This window comes from Ctenopharyngodon idella, chromosome 3, assembly GCF_019924925.1.
Source record: "Ctenopharyngodon idella isolate HZGC_01 chromosome 3, HZGC01, whole genome shotgun sequence".
NCBI lineage: Eukaryota > Metazoa > Chordata > Actinopteri > Cypriniformes > Xenocyprididae > Ctenopharyngodon > Ctenopharyngodon idella.
The window spans coordinates 55953633-55976776 of NC_067222.1; the positions used below are offsets into that span (position 1 = coordinate 55953633).

General features: G+C 37.4%; 2 protein-coding genes across 6 annotated transcripts in view; both read right to left on the bottom strand.

Moving 5' to 3' along the window:
* Positions 1-881: 881 nt before the first annotated feature.
* Positions 882-16374, bottom strand: LOC127508912 (zinc finger protein 664-like). The gene is made up of 3 exons (XM_051887414.1): positions 16249-16374; positions 4023-4262; positions 882-2903 (listed from the first exon to the last, which is right to left on the bottom strand). The coding sequence occupies exon 3, from the start codon at positions 2494-2496 to the stop codon at positions 1972-1974; it is 525 nt and encodes a 174-aa protein (XP_051743374.1). The 5' UTR covers positions 2497-2903; positions 4023-4262; positions 16249-16374; the 3' UTR covers positions 882-1971.
* LOC127508857 (gastrula zinc finger protein XlCGF8.2DB-like) overlaps positions 5152-23144 on the bottom strand; it is a 158727-nt gene continuing 140734 nt past the window's right edge. The window contains exons 1-4 of one of the 5 annotated variants that reach the window (XM_051887321.1): positions 16249-16365; positions 15602-15767; positions 11921-14645; positions 5152-10232 (exon numbers count right to left, since the gene is read on the bottom strand). In XM_051887321.1, coding sequence (XP_051743281.1) covers positions 9268-10227 — 960 coding nt within the window. In that variant the 5' untranslated portion in view covers positions 10228-10232; positions 11921-14645; positions 15602-15767; positions 16249-16365 and the 3' untranslated portion in view covers positions 5152-9267. Of the gene's footprint in view, positions 10233-11920; positions 15768-16248; positions 16370-19235; positions 19446-23144 lie in introns of those variants that run through there. The other 4 variants (XM_051887318.1, XM_051887322.1, XM_051887320.1 and 1 more) reach the window with 4 other exon arrangements.

The following is a 23144-nucleotide window of genomic DNA, read 5'->3' on the forward strand; positions in this document are numbered from 1 at the left end:
GGGCAGCTCCTGTGGCGCTTTGGTAGGGATTCCTATTCGTCTGTCCGACGTACGTCAAACGTGACCGACTGAATGGGAACGTCTCGGTTACAAAGGTAACCCTCGTTCCCTGAAGGAGGGAACGGAGACGTACGTCCCGTCGCCACAGTCGCTGTACCCCGCTGATGCTGCCGCCTATCCGGTTCGGCTCCTCAGCGAAAACCTGAAGATGCAACGCACCTGCTGCTCATTATATACCCGCGCTGCGAGGCGAGCAGCTGATGCATATGATTGCATGCCAATGTGCATTGGCTCGTTGTAGTTACACTCGAAGTAGATTGGCCTCTCTAGCGAGATTCCTATTCGTCAGTCTGTCCGACGTACGTCTCCATTCCCTCCTTCAGGGAACGAGGGTTACCTTTGTAACCGAGACGTTCACCTGTCTTTCTGTTGCCCCGTCAAGTGTTTGTGTTCCTTTTTTTTGTCTTGCGATAGTTCCGCCACAACCCGCCAGGGAATCCCTGTGATGTAATCAGGATCATGACATTTCCCATAAAAGAAGTGAACTTACTGGCATTCTGGAGCAACACTCGACATGCTCTTTTTGGATAATTAAACGCGATTGCGCCGTTCTCACTCCCTGTTTTTGTCTGTGACTGTTTTTTATTCTTGTGGAAATATCCAACCTGGTGGGATTATTTTGCCTTGGACTTCGTCACAGGACAGTGCTGTTCAACGCGCTCCCGAACTCAAAACGACTTAAAAGGACAATCTTGCACACACACATATACATTTTTTATATATTGCTTTTCTGTTTCATCTTGTATAATACACTCTAGGTTGGAATTTATTCTTTGTTTTGTGGTTATTTGTTGTATCTGCACTCATTCAAACAGTTTTAGGAGGGAAAAGAAAAAACTTTATTTGTGTAGCCTGCCTTATTTAGGCAGAGTGTTACAGTCTTCACTGCATGTATAGTTATTACCAAACAAACTATAAAACACAGTTCTTCCTCTTTTTGTTTCCATTTTAAAAATATCAAACATATGTGTCAATATGTGCATATAGTCTGCAAATATAAAACACACCCCTGACTCTTTTTGTTAAATGTCAGTTTTAATGGCCAACAATAGCCAAATACCCATTATATAAGTATAAGCAAAAGGTATAAGAAGCTACAATGAAAAATAAAGCAAATGATTCAGTCAAACATACAAAGTCAGCGCTCTAATAGGCTACAACAGTAAACTATAAGTTATGAGATTTCACTTTTAGTTCAACAAATTATAGATTTATGAGACCAAAGATCACCTGTTAGATTTACAAAAGATGAATTATATTATGTTTAAGCACTACAGAGACATCAGAGCCAGCGGCAAACGTCAGAAGGACTAGCCGAGGTAAGGATGCTCTCAGCGGGGTACATGAGCGCCCAGTGATCATCTGGATCTCACAACTCCAAATAGGTGCTACTTTTATCAATAAACCACAAATTTGAGCTTTAAACCAGTACATTCCTACATGCCTGAAAACTCTTAAAACTACATATCATGACATAATAACAGTAGTGTGTTACATGGGTTTTCTCCTCTGCTACTGACACTTGCTGGTTAGTGCAAGATGCATTCTGGGATACCTGGCTGTCTCAAGTCCGCACAAGTCACCTCTCAATGCATCCTCGATAAAATGGCGGATCAAGAACACATCCAAGGATTTGAATTGTACTTGGCTAGATGTGAACTTTGAATTGGAACAGTACTTGGACAGCGACTGATGACATTTCAAACAAGTACAGACAAGAGCACATATTGAGAAACAGTTAACTATGAATAAATGAATGAATGAGGCATTTCGGGGTCTCTCCTCATTCACAACCTAGATAATTCAACAGCAGCCACAGAGCAACAGCGCCAACTATAGGTGGAGAGGAGAGATTTGTCTACCTTACACAGAAGAGGGATTGTTGCTCAGCACATAAAGATGAACTACTTATCATGATTGCAGACTGTGGTGATGTGGTTTCTCCACTGCATGGATCTTCATGTGTATCTTCAGCTGATTTTTAAAAGAGAAACTCTTTCCACACCGATCACACGTGTGCCGCTTCTCTCTGCTGTGGATCTCCTTGTGTGTTTTCAGATATGATGACTGATTGAATCTCTTGTCACAGTGTGAACACTTGTAAGGTTTTTCTCCAGTGTGGATCCTCTCATGTGTTTTCAGATGTGATGACTGACTGAATCTCTTGTCACACTGTGAACAATTGTAAGGTTTTTCTCCAGTGTGAATCCTCTCATGTGTTTTCAGATTTGATGACAGACTGAATCTCTTGTCACACTGTGAACACTTGTAAGGTTTTTCTCCAGTGTGGATCCTCTCATGTGTTTTCAGAGATGATGACTGACTGAATCTCTTGTCACAGTGTGAACACTTGTAAGGTTTTTCTCCAGTGTGAGTTCTCTGGTGCTGTTTTAAATGGTTTGCTATAGTAAAAGTCTTCTCACACTCAAAGCACATGTACTCTCTCACACCAGTGTGTATTTTCTCATGTTTATGTAAATAATGCAGCTGTGAAAAACTCTTTCCACACACAGAACATTAATATGGCTTCTCCTTTGTATGAACTCTCAGGTGTTTCTTTAAGGTTGATTCCCCAAGAAATGTTTTGTCACATTGGTGACATGTGAACGGTCTCACTCCGGTGTGGATCCTCATGTGTGCTTTAAGGCTTGATGATTGACTGTAGCTCTTCCCACACTGATCACATGTGAACGGCTTCTCTCCTGTATGAACTCTCATGTGATCCTTAAGATGTTGTTTGGTTGAGAAACTCTTTCCACACTGAGTGCAGGTGAAAGATTTCTTGGCTCTTTTCTTTAGAAATGTCTTTAGTTCTTCACTCTCCTCGCTTTCTTCCATCAGGTCTGAAATGAGAGAAAAAATATTCATTTAATTTTCAGTACATCAAAATAATTTAAAGAGAGAAATATGAAGTGAAAGGTCATAAAATTGAGACTTGCTGTGATAGACAACTGCTATAAAACATTCAGATCATTTTGATGCACAGTCCAGAATAAATCAAGTATAACACTTTATTTTGCACAGATAAACAAGGAGAAAATATCTTCTCTCCTGGGGGTGTTTTATCTCAGCCTTTGTTTTAGCAGGAAAATCAAGTCTTACACAATTTATTTTAATTTGAAACATTAGAGCATATTTCTGTAGTATTTAATTTATTTTCCTAAAACTGTGTAATTATTAAGGGCCGGTCACACTAGACTTTTCCTTCCACTGACTTCCATTCATACGCATGTGAATGTGGGACACCAGAAACACAAGATCAAGTGAATTTTGCAGTAAAGTGGAGTAGATTGTATATTTTCAAATTTTGGAGTGATTATTATTTGTTATTTATGTTTTTAAAAAAATATATCACGTCATATCTTGACGTTGCCGTGCCTGTAGAAAGTTCACATGCTCAAAGTCTAGACTGACTGCATCTTTAAATGTGTTATTATCAGTGTCCTACATGATTCACTCAACCCTGTTACTTCTGACATGATTTTCCTCCTTTAAAAAACGCCCAGGAAGTGACATCATCTCTTTTCTACAGCATGATGGGAGGACAAGAAAATAATCCCAATCCATTGTCTCAGTTTTTACACAAATGAATAACTGCATTCATCAGCCCTGTTACCAAAGTTACTGTAAGAAGAGATTTTGCTCAAGTTACACTCACAACCCTGTCAGCCATTCTGGAAAGTTCATTTACTTCATACATTTTGGTTTTACTGTTTATTCCTAAAAATAACAGTGTTGAAAACTGTATTGAAAATGCCTAAATTCTGGTAACACTCCTGCTAATTGTGAACCAGATATGAAACTGATGTTGACAATTAATATGAAGGTTTCTCAAACTGAGCATATGTTAAAAAATGAACATTATCATAGTTCTACTGTTTCTCTAAATGTGCAGAAGTGCTTAAATCTTTCTAACATGAATGTTGTTCAGCATCATGAATGAATGAAGAATAAACACCAACCTCTTTGTTCTTCAGTATCTTCAGTGTGTTTCATTCTGCAGGGTTCTGGATCACTCATGTTCTCTGCGGTTTTCAGCTCTTCCTGATGCTCTTCTGATGGGAATATTCCAGCATTTATTGGAGAACTGCTGTGGGAGGAGCTTTACTGATGATGTGACTGCTGTGGGAGGAGCTTCATTAAGTGAATTGCAGTGGGCGGGGCTTTATTGACTGAACTGCAGATTGTTTGGAGGAGCTGATCTGCCCAAATCAAAAATAAATCAGTTACTGTGTTTGTTTTTATAGGGTTAAAGTCCAGAGATCAAACTGTAGTGTCTGCATCAAATGAAATGTACAAAAGTGATTTTACATAAAAACCCATCAGGTGAAATGTGTCTGTTTAAATGTTTCAAATTACTTTTGTGAAAACAAAATGTTTTAATGTCCCATCATCATTTAGTATAACAGATACATTTAATGCAAAAAGGAATCAATTATTTTGACCTGTATTTAATAAAATATATGTAAGAATAAGAGATCATACTAAATTTCATTATATTTTAAATGATTAAAAACTTCTTGCTGACAAATTGGTGAAAGCTAGTGGTTTGAAGGAAAGTGGCAAAGTCTAAAGATTTAAAGTGACAATTAAAGAGTATTTTGGGCTGCAGTGTGATCCTTCACAGTGTTTGAATGTCATCAAGTGATTCTCCTTCTAAATATGCCTGAAAAGTTGTTTTTTAATTAATTATTTTTGTGCTATATTAACCCCTTTTTGTATTTCACCCATAAACTGCATTAGAGCATTAAGAATTTATATCGGTCTATCGTAAAGCAACTGATGCTAATTCAGAACTTTATTCAGTTTCTCCATTAAAATATTGAGATATCTAGTAAAGAACTGTAAGAAAAACAGTTAAAAGCATAAAGACAAAAATAATTGTTCATATTTGAGGTCCACAAATCCCCTCAGTCTGTTGACAGCAATGAAATGAGCTTTAAGTGTCAATTTACAGCAGATCTGAAGACATCAGCATAATAAATGAGGTGAAAACAGGAACTATTGACATGAAATAAAGAGTGTTTTCAGCAGCTCTGTTAATATTGATGATCCTCAGACTATCAACACTCATTCAACAAGACATTCAGATCATTAGCAGATCATCTCACTTTATTCTGTTAGAAACTGATTATTGGAGTCAGGATATGTGAGAAAATCCTATAAAACTTCTTTAATTAAAGACAATACTGTTATTTCTCACAACATGATGTGGATAAAACACCAATAATACAAAAACACACTAATGACACTCATCTTCATCAACCACTGCTGCTAAATAACTACAGCAATATAATATATATGAACTGAAAGTTTGATTTTCTAATAATAAGTACACTGCAGTAGTGAAATTAGATCAGAAGAGACAATGATCACAAAACCATTTGAAATAAAGAGCAGCACAAAGTAGGGTTGTCGTCATAATACAGAATCATCTCATATTTAAGATATCAAAGCAGTGATCTGTATTAAATCCAGTATAATCACCAGTAGAGGCTACATGTAGATTAGAGAGGATGAATCAAAGTGTGAACTAAATGTAAATGAGGTGTGTGTGTGTGTGTGTGCGCACTCTCACATGAGCCTCACAGGAGGCGGTTTTAACAATAAAAAAACTTATTTTATTGGATACGAGCAATTTGTTGTTTGTGTTGTGGATATTTAAGAAAAAAGCTTGCTTCGCTTCATATATTCAGTTTAACAGCTCTGCAACTGAACTGCTCATATGTTCTGACGCTTAAATTGTGTTTTAAATTATGAATTGGTAAAACGCCTTTGCAAAACATTTGGACTGCTCTCGAATTTATAATGGACTGAATAGCTCTCTCAGAACTTGGCGTGCGAGGACACACTGAATATGCACATGAATCACGGTCACACGCTCAGAGCAATATTGTTTTAGCTATGTTTTATAGTATTAAAATATTTCGAAGGACAAAAACATGAACTTTATTGGCTTTACTTCACTTCAGCTGTCACTTTACTTTAGCGTGAGCCCCTATGCGCTTGCACACTTGGCACAGCCCTTGCGACGGTTCTGTCATTAATTAATATGAATTAATATGATTAGCCTTTTGCTTGACTACGTTATCAAACAGCTAATAATGTGTTGCTAATGTTACACAAACCATGTTCCCGTTCTTCATCTCAGAGTCAGACAGCTGCCTTCTTACAATCAGTATCCTTTCAAACGCTCACCCTTATGAAACTCAACCATGTTTTTTGTAGTAACCATGATTTTTATAGTACAACTATTGTTTTACTACAGTAACCATAGTTTAATTATAGTTTTTGTAGTAAAACCATAGTAACTACATAATGAAAGTACTCGGTTACTAATGTAACCTCAGTTCCCTTAGATACGGAACGAGAACTGCGTCATTTGTCTTTCTAAAACAAGATGCTACAGGGGGAAAACTTCTTTATTTCTGATTACTGAAGCCTTTTTCAATCACGCAGTGAAACTGCATGGCCATTGGTTCATGAAGTTAAAGTAAACAAACCAAGCCAATGGTGAGCGAGCCCGCCAAAATGGGCGGGGAATCGGGCTATTTAAGCAGATTTTATTCTGACTGAAGCAACGGCATGAGGCGCCCGCAAGTAGCGCGGCAAAGTATGCAGTACTCGTTCTGTATCTAAAGGAACAAAGGTTACATTAGTAACCGAGTACTTTACCTTTCGATACTACACTCGTACTGCGTCATTTTCCCCCGTGTAAGACGCTACGAGGACAATATAACCATGCCGTGCTACTAAGGGGGGCGACAGAGCATTCGAGCGGCGCACTGAGAAGGGCTTGCAACAGGTTCTCATAGTATAGTGCATCCCGAAAAATTGGTGACTTGAAGACACCGTAGTCATCGGAATTAGCCAACCGTGCCGAACCGTAGGCTACTGCTAGAATGCGAGTAGTGACGTCATCAATCAGAAACAGTCACTTTCCAGCCAGTTTCTCCGTAGCTTGCTAAACATGATATTTGAGCAACATGAACACAAATTAATCATACAATTAAAAGAAATAACTGATCATCCTACATAACGAGGTCACTATTTACATAGCATATCGTGTGTAAAATCTTGTGTTACTAAGGCAACGACTGAAGAGCACCGTTATCAGCCCCACAGTGGAAAACAAATGGCACAGAATGGAATGGGAAAGCAAAGATAATGGTTTGGCCCGACGCTGAAAAAGCTGCTAACAAGAAGTAAAAAAAAAAAAAGAGATACAACGCCAAAGTTGCACTGCTCTGCTCTTGCTCTGGCTAGATTACAGCTTTCATGCGGGTTGAGTCGAGAATTATACGATTATAATATAATTATATCGATTGGATGTGTATTATTATATCGAGCTACCGTGCTCACGCAGCTGCATGGTGGCACAAACACTCATACAAACAGTAGCTGCACAAAATGTGAAGATCGCGCACACAGAGAGGAACGCAGAAACTAGTTGTCAGTGCTGTCGTGTTATTTATAACTAAAGTAGCTTAGAAACTTAAAACTTATTATATCATATATTTTTCTGCTTTTGAAGGAACTATTTACAAACCACAGCTTCACAATTAATAAAGATACGGTATGACTAATTCACACACGCAATCGCTCTCATTATGTACTGGTAATGTGCTAATTTTTCTGTATCTGATTTACAACGAGCAGAAATCTGTAAGAAATGTTACGAACCATAGATAAAATAACTGCTGAAAGTGAACTGTTATGTCAGATCACTCTTTCAATAGGAAAAAATATCCCACCTTTAACAGTCAATCACATTTACAGTACAAACCTTGTCAGTGAACTGTGAGGGCAAAAAAAAAACGGCCCCTTACAGATGCTAAAGCTGCAGCTGAAATTGGTAATTTCTTCACATATTTACTAGTTTCTACATGGTGAATGGCAAGTAGTGCACTGTATAGAGAGCAAGGAATGATTCAGGCAATGTAAATATGCTTTCCTTTGCTTTCAAACCACGGGCTTGAGACTTTCTTTTTTTCACTGCAGTTTTAAACAGTATATACTTAGCAATGTTGCTGACTCATGAATTTGCACATGTTTTGTCTTAAAGCATATTAAAAACACCACATAGACATATAAACATTAGTTAACATTAAAAATTTGATTTTCACCACAGAGAGTCTTTAAGAGTTTGGTCCGATGGTGCTGAAGTTGCAATGGATTTCTTCTGCGTTGAATGTAGAAATAATAGTGAACTTGCGGTCTGGGTTTGTCTTTGTCTTGGGGAAGAGTTCTCTCTCTTCTAGGTGAGCACATGGCTGGGGCAGGTCGAGGCCTGTGAGGCCACAGAGCGGCCAGGAGCTACAGAGAATCATTCAGGAGCAAGAGAGAGGGAAAGAACTGGGTGGGGGCTTTTAAGGTCTGGGAGAAGTCACACCTCTTAGGGTTGACGACCAATGAGAAAGGTAGAATTTCCAAGTGGGAAATTCCTCTGTGGATTTTTTATGGCTCATTGTGTCTGTAGCAGGGTGTTTACCTATGTATTTGGCTGGGTTATTGAAGAACAAACTGCTTTTCCAGATGATTTATCTGTTGTTACAGTTGACATCATTTTTAGTCCTTAGTTCACCACACTAAAGTACCACCTCAATCAGCACTTAAAAATTAGTCTTAGACTTTACTGAAATTTGTTTTTAGCTTCTTTATAAAAGTCTTTTACTCTTAGAAAAGTCCTACTTTTTACTAAGAATTCTTTGACAATCAAGTCAAAGCTTAAGACTATTCTTAAGAGCATTCTTAAGAGGCACAGGTCTTTTTGATATGGGATGCTCTTCTCACACTGAAGACATGGGAACTCTCTGGTGAGTTATTACATGATTCTCATAGTTTTCCTGTCTGTGAAACTATTTCCCAGTAGTGTCAAGTATTTGAGTAAATGTAATTAGTTACTGTACTTAAGTGTTTTCTTGACTACTTTGTACCAAAGATATCAGCAACTTTTATTCTCTACTTGATTACGTTTTTGAACAAGTAAATGTACTTTTTCCTCCAATACATTTTCTGCAGCAGTTTCTGCTATAAAGATGGCATTGAAGGTATTATATCTTGTATGCTTGCCTTTATCCACCCAAACTTGTCAACAAGGCTACTTTACATGAATGCGAGTACATTAGCAGGTAGTTGTGAATCAAAGGTGTTTGATTTAGGAGATGAGGCAGATAAGGTATCTGAACTTTTATTCAAGTATGGTTTTCAGGTACTCTTTACACCTCTGCTATTTCCACAGTGACGACTTCTGAAAGACTTCTCTTTCGAGTGAATCCTCGTGTGGCTCTTAAGGTTACCTTTTAATCTGAAACTCTTACCACACTGACCACAAATGAATGGCTTCTCTTCGGCATGAATATTCATGTGGTTATAAAGGGTCAATTTATGTGTGAAACTCTTTCCACACTGATCACATGTGTATGGCTTCTCTCCAGTGTGAATATTCATGTGGGCTGTAAGACTTCCTTTTCTACTGAAACTCTTTCCACACTGTTGGCAGGTGTGAGGCTTTTCTCCAGTGTGAATTCTCATATGGATTTCAAGTTTTCCTTTTTCTTTGTAACTCTGTCCACACTGTTGGAAGGCGAATGGGCTCTCTCCAGTGTGAATTCTCATGTGGACTATAAGTCTTCCTTTTACAGGGAAACTCTTTCCACACTGTTGGCAGGTGTGAGGCTTTTCTCCAGTGTGAATTCTCATGTGGATTTTAAGACTTCCTTTTTGACTGAAACTCTGTCCACATTGTTGGCAGGTGAAAGGTTTCTCTCCAGTGTGAATTCTCATGTGGTCTTTAAGATTTCCTTTTTGACTGAAACTCTTTCCACACTGTTGGCAGGTGTAAGGCTTTTCTCCCGTATGAATCCTCATGTGGACTTTAAGGTAGTCTTCACGTGTGAAACTCTTTCCACACTGTTGGCAAGTGATGGGGCTCTCTCTAGTGTGAACTCTCAAGTGGACTTTAAGTAATCTGTGTTGTTTAAAACTCTTTCCACACTGTTGGCAGGTGAAATAACTTTTAGTTCCTGTCTTTTGAGCTCTTTTTCGTGAGGAAGACTTTTTAGCCTGTGTCGCTCTTTCCCCAGTCATGAAATCATTATGTTTATCATAATGTTTTTTCTCTTCTTGCATTTCATTAAGTTCATGACTCGCCTCTTTCAGTGTCATTAGGTCTAGGGCAAAAACAGACATAAAACAATTTAGACATTTAAAGCATCAAAACCAACAACATGTATGATCTATCCCAGGGGTGTCCAAACCTGCTCCTGGAGAGCTACAGTCCTACAGATTTCAGCTCCAACCCCAATCAAGCACACCTGAACCAGATAATCAGGGTGTTCAGGGTTGCATGATAATTACAGACAGGAGTGTTGGAGCAGGGTTGAAACTGAAGTCTGCAGGACGGTAGCTCTCCAGGAGCAGGGTTGGACACCCTTGATCTATACCCTACCCTATGGATCAGGAATGGGCAGCTTTGGTCCTGGAGGACCACCGTCTTTTAGAGACTTGGGGTTAAATTTTGAGGTTGGCTTAAATTTTGCATGTGTGTTTGATCAGGGATGGAGCTAAACTCTACAGAATAGTGTCCCTCCAGGACCCGAGTTGGCCATCCCATCTAAACATACTCAATACTCCAGTGGTTTTCAAACCTGGTCCAAAGGGACCCACCACTGTTCATTCTGTATCTCTTCTGTATTTATCACATCTGGTTAAGATCATGAGCTTGTTAAAAGATTGTTGACATTGATGGAGGAATTTGCAGCTTTAATCGCAAACTACTATTCCTGTTCATCAATAAGGTGAGAACTGGACCCGTTATAAACCTAAATATAGTTTAATTAATTCATTGAAAAGTGTACTGTTCTATTAGTTATAGAAGATATTTGTTGTTGTAATTATGACAGACAAGCACACACACATAAGTAGCAACCATTCGGTACTCTGGCAGGGTTAGCAATCTCACTACATCTGTACAGAGCCTAATCCTAATCCAACTGTGCCTCTTCAAGCGGTCCAGGAAACAGTACTGAGCAATCACACAAGTCAAGCGAATCAGATTTAGGGGGTCAAAAGTGCTCGGCCTGTTTTCGATCACCTAGTGCAAGTACACCCTTAATTTCTTATTTTAAAGGGGTGATTAAGTGTTTTTTTGATTTGAAGCTTGATTGTGTTCTTGGGGCACAGTTTAACATGTCTTAATGCTTCGTTTTTTTGAAAACGCTATATTTTTCATATATTTTACCTTTATTCTACACCTCTGTTTCCACTGTCATATGAACGGCTCTTTTGACTTCCTGCTTCTATGAAGCCACTCCCTCCAAATTACGCAATGTGCTCAGATTGGTTAGCAGGTTGGTAGCTGGCCCAGTGTATCGCGATTCGCTGAAGCGTCCAGAAACGACACGCCCCATACCATCCGTTGCTTCAGTCAAAATGTAAATAACGGCGTTTATTGCTGTATCAAATTGAGCCCGAATCAGACCCAGATGAAGAGGGTCAATCGCAATTGCGGCTTTTAAAGGACGTTTATGAACGGTATTTCATTTTGTCTTTGTGTCCAAGTGTTTATTCTGTCACTGCTGTTTGTTAGCTTTCAATATACAGTTTTATCCTGATTAAATCTTTACTGTAGCCGAATACATGACTGAGTAGTCGCATTTTTGTAAAGGAAGCTTTTAATTTATAGAATGAACAACTGTTTGTCTATGAACATATAATAGTTTGTTGGTGTTTGTAGAATTTAGCCAACTGGCTAGCGAAGCAAAAACGAGTTGCTCTTTGTATATGTCCTTGATGCAACCAAAAATAGCAACAGAACTATACGTTTAAAAGACATGTACAAACAATAAAATGTACTTACAGTTTGAAGCCAATAAACAGCAGCTTCTGCTTTTAAAGTGGGAACTGCTCCATCTTTCAGTAAAAGCCTTTGAGCAAATCCAGCATTGAACTCGTGTAGATTCTGGAAGCTGCTTCAGCGCCGCATCCAGTGTAGAAAATAACACTGATTATAATGGGTTCTATTATCTTTTGACGCGTCGCGTGTACACAACTCTTCTGCTTCCACATGCTGCACCACATGGCCTCGCCCACTTTGTTGCGTGTTCCCGGGGGTGTGTTTTGCAGGGTTTATGATGTCACCTACCCGTTGTAGTCCAAAACCGGTCATGTTTGCAGGCATTAAACTTTAAAAGACAATATCTCCGTTTGCATTGAACTTTCAGCACTGTAACTTTGCAGACACTGTTTATGCTCAAGCAGCAACATTACACACTAACTAAAGTTAAAAAAGTGAAATCGCATTTAACCACCCCTTTAAGACACGTTTTGAGATTTTCTGTCATTTATGACATCACGCTTTCCCGTTATTGACAGTATTTTCCAGCAGTCTGTTTTCACTGGTATACGGTAGGGGTGCTCATCTGAAACAGTATAAAACCTCCAGATCAAAACACAGACGAAGTAGCAGAAACAAGCGATAAAAGCTTTAATCAATTACATGCAAACTAACACAATCATCAATCATTAATCAACACTAAAATCAAAGCTTTTTAATGTTACTGAATGAAATATTGAGCACATGAAGAGGTGTGAGATAATATGTAAGGTATCAAAAGTAGAAAATGCAAGATTTAGGGGGGTTGATGGATGTGATCTATGAATCCGATCCAGACGTGGTCTTTATTAAAAAAAAAAAAAAAAAAAGCTAGATTTTCTGTTTTTTGTTCAAAATGTTGCTTTAAAAAAAAAAAAATAATAATAATAATAATAATAATAATGAAACATAACCACATTAAAGTGTTATTAAAAAGATTGCATAAAGGTAGAATAAAATGTTTGTTTTGATTCTTTTATTAAAAGCAGAGGCTGTAGTATTTTTCTTGACATATTTCATGTTTAGCTATTCATACAAAATCTTTAAACCATTAAAGTTTTGTGAAAATCATAAAATGCTGGTGGTGGCTGGCAACTTTTTTTTTAAAAAAATAATGCTTATGAGATGTGCTTTCCTCAGCACACAATTTACATTTTACAGTTATACTTTTACCTGTAAAAGTTAGAAAATCCTGCGAGTGTGCATTTTCTGACAACAGGCTCCATTAAACTTCACAGACTTCAATGATATTGCCAAAAGTTTTGGGACACCTGCCTTTGTGTGCACATGAACTTTAATGACATCCCATTCTTAATCCGTAGGGTTTAATATGGAGTTGGCCCACCCTTTGCAGCTATAACAGCCTCAACTCTTCTGGGAAGGCTTTCCACAAGGTTTAGGAGTGTGTTTATAGGAATTTTTGACCTTTCTTCTAGAAGCACATTTTGTGAGGTCAGGCACTGATGTTGGCGAGAAGGCCTGGCTCACAGTCTCCACTCTAATTCATCCCAAAGGTGTTCTGTCGGGTTGAGGTCAGGACTCTGTATAGGCCAGTCAAGGACCTTGCTTTCTGCACTGGTGCACAGTCATGTTGGAACAGGAAGGGGCCATCCCCAAACTGTTTCCACAAAGTTGGGAGCATGAAATTGTCCAAAATGTCTTGGTATGCTGAAGCATTAAGAGTTCCTTTCACTGGAACTAAGGGTTCAAGCCCAACCCCTGAAAAACAACCCCACACCATAATCCCCCCTCCACCAAACTTTACACTTGGCACAATGCAGTCAGGCAAGACTCATACATCGGAATACATCATACATCGAATCTGAAGGATCAGCCTGCAATAGTACAGACATTTCAAAATAAGAGTCACGGTGTATTTCGGGCTTGTTTATAATTAAAAGTCACACGCTAAGTTTATTCTTTTTCTTTTGGGCATTATTGGTATTTTGGTTACACAATAAATTGTATTTAATTTGGTTTCCATTTAATTCATAGTAAATTATTGCAGTCTCCCCTACAGGAAGAAAAGGCTAAGAACATTATTTGACACATATATTATTCATTATATAAATTTTACTAGTAAAATCTGTGCCTTTCACTGAAAGAGACACTAATTATGACTGCAGTCATATCACCCTGTAGCCCAAGACTGCTTGCCCACTGAAGCTAAGCAGGGCTGAGCCTGGTTAGTACCTGGATGGGAGACCTCCTGAGAAAACCAGGTATCTGCTGGAAGAGGTGTTAGTAAGGCCAGCAGGGGGTGCTCACCATGTGGTCTGTGTGGGTCCTAACGCCCCAGTATAGTGATGGGGACACTGTACTGTAACAAGCACCGTCCTTCGGATGAGACGTTAAACCGAGGTCCTGACTCTCTGTGGTCATTAAAAATCCCATGGTACTTCTCGTAAAGAGTAGAGGTGTAACCCCGGTGTCCTGGCCAAATTCCCTCCATAGGCCCTTACCAATCACGGCCTCCTAATAATCCCCATCCATTGAATTGGCTCTTTCACTCTCTCTCCTCTCCACCTACAGCTGGTGTGTGGTGAGCGCACTGGCGCCGTTGTACTGTGGCTGCCATCGCATCATCCAAGTGGATGTTGCACACTGGTGGTGGATGAGGAGAGACCCCTGATATGATTGTAAAGCGCTTTGGGTGTACAGTAGTACATAGGAAAGCGCTATATAAATGCCTCATTCATTCATTCATTCACTATATGACAGAAAGGAGAACATAGGAAAAGGATAACCATTTAAATGCTGTAATTTTGCATAATTTACAATGCATAATAATGCATAATATTAGTATGTAATTAAATGTAATCGTATGCTATGCAATTAAAATTAATTTCAATAAATAAAAATACTGTTCAAAATCACACATTATTTGTCACATGTAGTAGACCATTTTTGTGCCGTGGGTAATAGGAGGATTTTTCACCCGACTACCACCGCAAGTATGTTTCAAACCTGTGGGAAACACTGAATATTCTAAAAGCACCTCATGTAAACACCTTAAAGGTGCCGTAGAACGTGTTTTCAAAAGATGTAATATAAGTTTAAGGTGTCCCCTGAAGGTGTCTGTGAAGTTTCAGTTCAAAATACCCCATAGATTTTTTTTTATTCATTTTTTAACTGCCTATTTTGGGGCATCATTAAATATATGCCGATTTAGGCTGCGACCCCTTTAAATTCTCGTCCTCCCCGCCCCCGGAGCTCACGCTTGCCTTAAACAGCATAAACAAAGTTCACAGAGCTAATATAACCAAAAATGGATCTTTACAAAGTGTTCGTCATGCAGCATGTCTAATCGCGCAAGTATGGTATTTATTTGGATGTTTACATCTGATTCTGAATGAGTTTGATGGTGCTCCGTGGCTAAAGCTAACATTACACACTGTTGGAGAGATTTATAAAGAATGAGGTTGTGTTTATGAATTATACATACTGCAAGTGTTTAAAAAATGAAAATAACGACAGTCTTGTCTCTGTGAATACAGTAAGAAACAATTGTAACTTTAACCACATTTAACAGTACATTAGCAACATGCTAATGAAACATTTAGAAAGACAATTTACAAATATCACTAAAAATATCATGATATCATGGATCATGTCAGTTATTATTGGTCCATCTGCCATTTTTCGCTATTGTCCTTGCTTGCTTACCTAGTCTGATGATTCTGCTGTGCACATCCAGACGTCCTGCCCTTGTCTAATGCCTTGAATATGGGCTGGTATATGCAAATATTGGGGGCGTAACGTTACATATTAATGATCCCGACTGTTGCGTCACAGTCGGTGTTATGTTGAGATTCGCCTGTTCTTCAGAGGTCTTTTAAACAAATGAGATTTGCATAAGAAGGAGGAAACAATGGTGTTTGAGACTCACTGTATGTCATTTCCATGTACTGAACTCTTATTATTCAACTATGCCAAGGTAAATTCAATTTTTGATTCTAGGGCACCTTTAAACATAATATTGTCTTATTCAGAATAAGGTCAATAATTGTATTCGTCTGAAAGAAGAATGTCATATACACTTAAGGAGGCTTGAGGGTGAGTTAATCATGGGATAATTTTAATTTTTGGGTGAACTATTACTTTAATGTTCAATTACTTCTATGTTCAGGTATGTTAAAATGATAGTACAACACTTTTGAGCATGAACAGAAAAACTTCTTTACTTTTCCATTGTTCTCTATTCAGAAGTAGATATTGGGTTTAATGTTGCACAAAATATTCTCTATTTCTGTAGATCTGGACATTTTAATAAGGATCAAATGACTGAGTTCAGCTGTGAGAATAAAACCAACCTGTTTGTTCCTCAGTATCTTCATGTTTCACACTGATTGTTTCTTCAATCTTTATTTCTTCAGTCTCCTCTTTAATAAAATCAATCTTCATGTCTTCACTCTCCTCTTTAATGAACGCCATCTTTAAGAAAATAATAATTAATGTTAAGTAATTAAGTTAATGGTTTAGACAAAAAGCACTCAAAACTAACACTATAATAAACACTTCATATTTAGGCATTTATGATCTACACTTGGTATTTAATGAATTATAGATTATATTTAAATGATTACACTTTGATGAAAACATGTTTAGTTTGTTAGTGTTTGTTGTTGTCGTTCATGTTCACTATTTGAGCAGCACATGTCGTGATTCACTGAATCATTTCTCAAAGTCTTTGATTTAATTGACTCGGAGTTGAAAAGTTCAGTTTCTCCATCATTACTCGCCAGAGACTGAACTCGTGTTCATGATAAACTTATTTATGATATATAGGGGCGGTTTCCCAGACAGGGTTTAAATTAAAGGGTTAGTTCACCCAAAAATGAAAATTCTGTCCTTTATTACTCACCCTCATGCCGTTCCACACCCGTAAGACCTTCGTTAATCTTCAGAACACAAATTAAGATATTTTAGTTGAAATCCGATGGCTCCGTGAGGTCTCCACAATGACACTTCCTCTCTCAAGATCCATAAAGATACTAAAAACATATTTAAATCAGTTCATGTGAGTACAGTGGTTCAATATTAATATTATAAAGTGACGAGAATATTTTTGGAGCGCCAAAAAACAAAACAAAATAACAACTTATTTAGTGATGGCCGATTTCAAAACACTGCTTCAGGAAGCATCTGAGCATAATGAATCAGTGTATTGAATCTGCTGTTCGGAGCGCCAAAGTCACATGATTTCAGCCGTTGGCAGTTTGACATGCGATCTGAATCATGATTCGATACACTGATTCATTTGTGCTCCGAATCTTCATGAAGCAGTGTTTTGAAATCGGCCATCACTAAATAAGTCGTTATTTTGGTTTTTTTGGCGCTCCAAAAATATTCTCGTCGCTTTATAATATTAATATTGAACCACTGTACTCACATGAATTGATTTAAATATGTTTTTAGTACATTAATGGATCTTGAGAGAGGAAATGTCATTGCTCCCTATGAAGGCCTCACTGAGCCATTGGATTTAAACAAAAATACCTTAATTTGTGTTCCGAAGATTAACAAAGGTCTTACGGGTGTGGAACGGCATGAGGGTGAGTAATTAATGACAGAATTTTCATTTTTGGGTGAACTAACCCTTTAAGCCAGGATAGGCCTTAATCTAGAATAGTTAATCATGTCTTAAAAATGGCTTTCTGAAACACAGATTAAGTACAGATTACTAAAACCTGGACTATGGAGTCTTGAATTAAAATAAACCAGATTAATTTAAAACCAACTGTGTTAATCTGAATTAGCATGAGAGAGGGTGCCTAGAAAACATGGAATGAACCAAGAAAAGCTTAAAATTGTATGGAACTGAGAAGCAAATCCAAGGAAAACAATGGCAGCAGAAAAAGAAAAAATATAACCTTTACTAAACAAAAGACAGTTCTTCAAATCAAAATACATCAGCTGTGAAAAAAAGTAATGCCTGGAAATCTGTTTGTAATGAATCATTTTTAAAAAGATGAATTTCTCTCTCTCTCTCTCTCTCTCTCTATATATATATAATAATAATCATATGACTATTAATGCTTTTGTTTTGTTCTTTACATAGCAACAAACTAAACATAGCTATTTGATTTACACATGTGATAATCAGTGTTGGCAGACTAGAAATGATACTGGTTTGATCTAAAGCACTATCATAGTTGTTGCTTCATTATATATAAAAAAGACAATTCTTGTTAGCAGGTCCTCAACCCAAACACAAGCTCAACACTTCACCAACAGTAGGCTAATCTCCAAAAAACACTAACATAACAAAAACTTTTACTTAATAGAATATTAAACAGTAAGAAGTCTCTCCATAAAATAACACTTTTTCAACATTTACTCTCCCAATTCAGCCCGGTGCAAAGCATGATGGGGAGTGAAAGTCTTGTTTGATTGGGTTACTTGACTAAAACATGTTATTTCAAAATGAAAACATCAAGTGAGTTCTAGTAACCATTTCAAGTCAATTTAACATGAAGCAATCACATTTGAACCAGAAACAATGGTGTTAAATCAAAATATAAAAATTCAGCATAAAAGTATTTTTATATATATATATATATATATATATATTACACACACACAGTGTATATCAATATTGATATATATCTCAAGAAATACATGAGTCATCTTTGAAACACAATAATAATCTGAAGTTAAACCTCCTCCTGGTAGGTTTAATTTAAGCCTCAATTTAGTCCTGCTGCAGGGGCCAGTTGCATAAACTTAGTCACTATATTAAGACTCTGTCTTAAGAACTAGTTTGACCATCTTGCAGTTAACCAAGGGGTAATCAATGTTATTTTTCCAGTTCAAATTACACCAATCTACCTTTTTATGTAACGGACTTTAAAAAATTAGGACCACTCTTCAAGATAAACATTAGTGTCTTAACTTTTAAGACTAGTCTTAAGTGTTTTATGTAACAGCAGAGTGGCTCTAGTCTTCCTCCAGGAAATCAGTTTATTAAACTCTGGACTAGACTAAGTCTAGGACTATTTTAAACCATGTCAGAGAAAGCAGATTTCTGTTTATCTGGTTTAAAGGGCCATTTTATTCTAGGACTAGGCTTAATCTCTGTCCGGGAAACCGCCCCACAGAGAGAGAAATGAGACACATGTTTACTGTTTCTCATCAGTGGATGAGCTTTACTCACACAAATATCCTTCACTACACTTAGATAAATAAATACATTAAATAGTAAATTAACTAATTTCACATCGTTTGTTAAAAAAAACCACATATGTAATTCATTGAACTGTTTCTATCGATTAAAACAGGTTAAATTCTTAAAACAAACCTTTCTTCAGCAGAATCACAACAGATGCAGGAGTTCGGCGCAGTCTTATGACGTCATGTCGTCACTCCAAAATAAAAGTCCTGTTCACACACAGCATTGTCTAAAATCACAGAAGTGCATAGAAATCTAACTGTTTTACCAGATAATCTTTGTATTAAAATAAAAAGAAACATGTTAAAAAGGTTGTACATGAGTTAATTCATGTGTCCATCTAAAAACAACAATGAGAGAGAAAAAAATACAATAAAATAGGGGACATACGGACATCACAAAAGATTATAATAATTAAATCAACACAGTATTACATTTCATCAATGTAAATAAAATTATAAATTTAAAGGTTCTTCACAACAGATTCACATTTCTGACACGTTTGATTTGAAATGTTTTGACATTTTCTTAAAGTAAAAACTAAAATTGGGTTTAAAGTGGATAATTCTGGCTTTGTAAAGATGAAATTTACCCAGAACACAAAGTAGTAAAACAGTGCAATCAAGTATAAGATCCTTAGAATGAAAATCAGACAAGAAAATGATAGATTCAGTCATTTGTACCAATTTGTTACAGCAGAAGAAAACTAACATGGTAACTTCTGACCAAAAGGACTTTGAGAATGGGCACTGATAATACAAATGTAGAACTTCTTCAGTGTTACAAAAGGAACATAAAGAAGACACATTCTCAGAAAACCTGCTCAAAAATAAATTACAAGGGTAATACCTAAGAGCAATTTTAAAACGGAGTTCTTTAATTTTGCTTTTAATCAATTTAAATCAGAGTTTAGATAACAGATACTCTAGATTGTGCTTCAGGGAAGGTTCTGGGAGTTGAAGAAAAATCATTTCTAATAAAGAAGTTATTGCATTTTTTTAATCTAATACATGAACACCATTGATTGCAAGTGAAGGAAAATGATTGTTTAAACAAATCTTTAATCAAAGTTTTTAAACTGCCAGGAATACTTTTAATCACCTTATTAAAGTCTCTTAATGAAATTGTAGCACTTTTCAAAGACACAAAATCAGAAAAAGAGAGAAGGACTCCTTGAGCACTAAACAAATCAGAAACAAATATATTTTGACTCACCCATTCCTTTAAAAAAAGGGATTTGTTACATTTTCATTACTCCACATAATACACGTGTGTGGGGAAAGATTATGTGTGAAAGCAATCTTCCAGGATTCTAGAGCTTGTTTGTGGAAATTCAAGAGTTTGATAGGTAATTTGCTGCACTTAATATTACAAGATAGTAAGAATTTAAGATCACCACAGTGTTTGAATATTAGGTTAGGGATCCAAATCCAGGGTAATCCATTATTAGAAACACAACTCTTAATCCAGTTAATTTTAAACTACCGTCAGATTCACCTCGTGCTAAGAAAATAACAGACGCAATAGCAATGCTGATTTGCAAGGATTTACGCCCCTACAGCATAGTTGAAAACGAGGGCTTTCAAAATCTGATTAATGTTTTGGAACCACACTACGTAATGGCGACGCGCAAGCACCTCAGTGAAATGGCAATACCGAAAATGTATGCAGAGGTTAAGAGCAATGTCGCAGCGTCTCTCCTGTAGTGAACAGCACATTCCAGGGCCTGATTTACAGCCGGGCCCCTCTCTGTCCGTAACAGCGGACAAAGGTTTGCTACATTTTGATTGGATCTTGGTGGACTAACACAAACAAACTGTCCAACGCCATCAGATAAAGATGTAAGGACAACATCCAGACCTCTCATAAAGGGCAAGAAGAAGACCTCTTGTACCAAGCCTGGGAAGGACAGGACTTCTCATTGGTCCACATGCAGTTTCTGCCCTTCACCCATCTAGAGACTACTTCCTAAGGTTAGCCACAGACCGCCATAAAAATTCCTCTAGACCTCAGCAGCAATGGGTGAAGCAAAGAGAGATCACAAAGATCCATCCAAAGCCATTCAAAACTATGTTTGAAAACCTTAGAACTGATGCAAACTACACATCCATTTCATACTTATTCACAGAAATAAGTATTCTCAGTGACAGCTATTTGTAGTGCAACATCTGACACAAATTCAGCTGTTAATGTACAATTGAATGACAGTTCAATCTTTTTCCATCATGTTTAGTCTCTATTTGTTTAGAATATTGCCAAAGGTATTCTGGTGGTGGTTTCAGCCTGTGAGGAAAGAGGCATTAACAAACACTATGCTCAGAGTTTCCGTCCAGTGAGACAGTAACGACATTTGCAACAAGGTTAAGCTCAGGAGAGCAAACCTTGCTTCCAAGGTACCTTCGTCTGCGTGTTCCAGATTGTTAAGGACCTTCTGCACCTACACCAGGGCCTCATCTGCGTGTTCCAGATTTTAGGACCCTTTGGTGCTTCCGGAGATCAGCATCCCGCAGAGCTTCATGTTCAAGACTGTCGAAACAGATTCTGGCTCCTCTCCCCACTGCATTGTCACCCAGCACAACCAGTGGAAGACGTCACCGTCATCGGACTCAACCACGTGGAACGTAAATATTACTTAACCAAACCTTTTTCCAGAGACCTTGGCATTGTTGTATATTATCAGTATATAATTTCCTAATTCCCATTAGATGTAATATAGCTGATGTTAGTTAATAACAAATAATCTTTCGTTTATTTGTTTAGTGCATAATAAGGTTCTCCACCTTATTATTTGCAGAGAAACAGTTTATCTTTCCATAAGATAACGTAACTCTTCCATAGCCACACCAACTTAATCACTTGTATTTTATGTATCTTAGGCACTTTATTCCTTTATCATTCATGGTATTCATTTAGTAGTTGTGTTAGTTATTCTTGTTTATCTTTTGTTAATAAAATGTATTTTATTCCACTTGTGTCTTCCTTGTGCTGATAATACAGAAGAGGCTCTACAAGTTAGCAATCTCACCAATCTTTCAGATAAATCAGCTGACCACTTTACATTAATTCTAAATGAATGAAAGCCCCTGTTGAGAGTGTTCTCATACTGCCAAGGTAAAGACCTTGACTGGTGCCCTGAACTAGGAAAAGGGGAAAGTGGTCATCTGATGTACTCATAATCACACCTTAAGTGACGTGTGATCCAAAAATTACAACGTCAGTGGTGACGTGAGTACCAATCCCTACTTTACTTCGCATCCTTGGATGGGCGAAAGTAAAAATCACTACACATCCATAATTTGAGCTAATTAATAAATTCTGTGATTCGTTACATGGTGTTTGCTGGATTTCAGGAGAGCCAGGGGAAAGCACAGTATTATACACAAACCTGTAGGGTCACTACAATAATGAATGAGCATAAACTCTTTGAATGAATTGAGCACAAATTAAATAGCTGCGTTGCTGTTTCCTCTGTGTGTGTGTCTCAGAAATCAAAGCTTGGCAAGAGTAAATCAACTAAAATACTACATCATACACATGTTCTAGTATTTGATATGTAGGGGAGAGCGGGGTAAGTTGTCACACTTTTCACACTGTCTAACATTTACTGAGCACCATACATCACAATGGTATAAATGTCATACCAAATGAAAGAAGGAAGTCTTGGGCACATATGCATATCTCACATTTGCATTTGCATATCTCATTATGGAGTTGTAGACTGTTGAATAGAGAATGAGCAATTGTGACAATTTGCCCCATCGGCGGGTAAGTTGTCACACTAGATTATCTAAAAATAAGAACACAACTACTTAATTGTGATTATTGATTTTAGTTTTTAAATTCAAACCAGAACTGGAAATATAAACAATCATGCCTAGAGAATTTGGAAAAACAATTATTTCAATCCAAACACATTAAGTGGCAAGACCACTTTACTTTGAACTTTAAACTCAAATTTTCTCTGGCTTGCACATAAATCCATGATAACTGAATGGAGTACCGCAAATAACTCGCTTAATTTAACATGTTTAACCTCTG

Coding starts and splice junctions, on each gene's coding strand:
- LOC127508912 (XM_051887414.1), bottom strand. CDS start 2,496: ATGTGCTTTGAGTGTGAGAAGACTTTTACTATAGCAAACCATTTAAAA.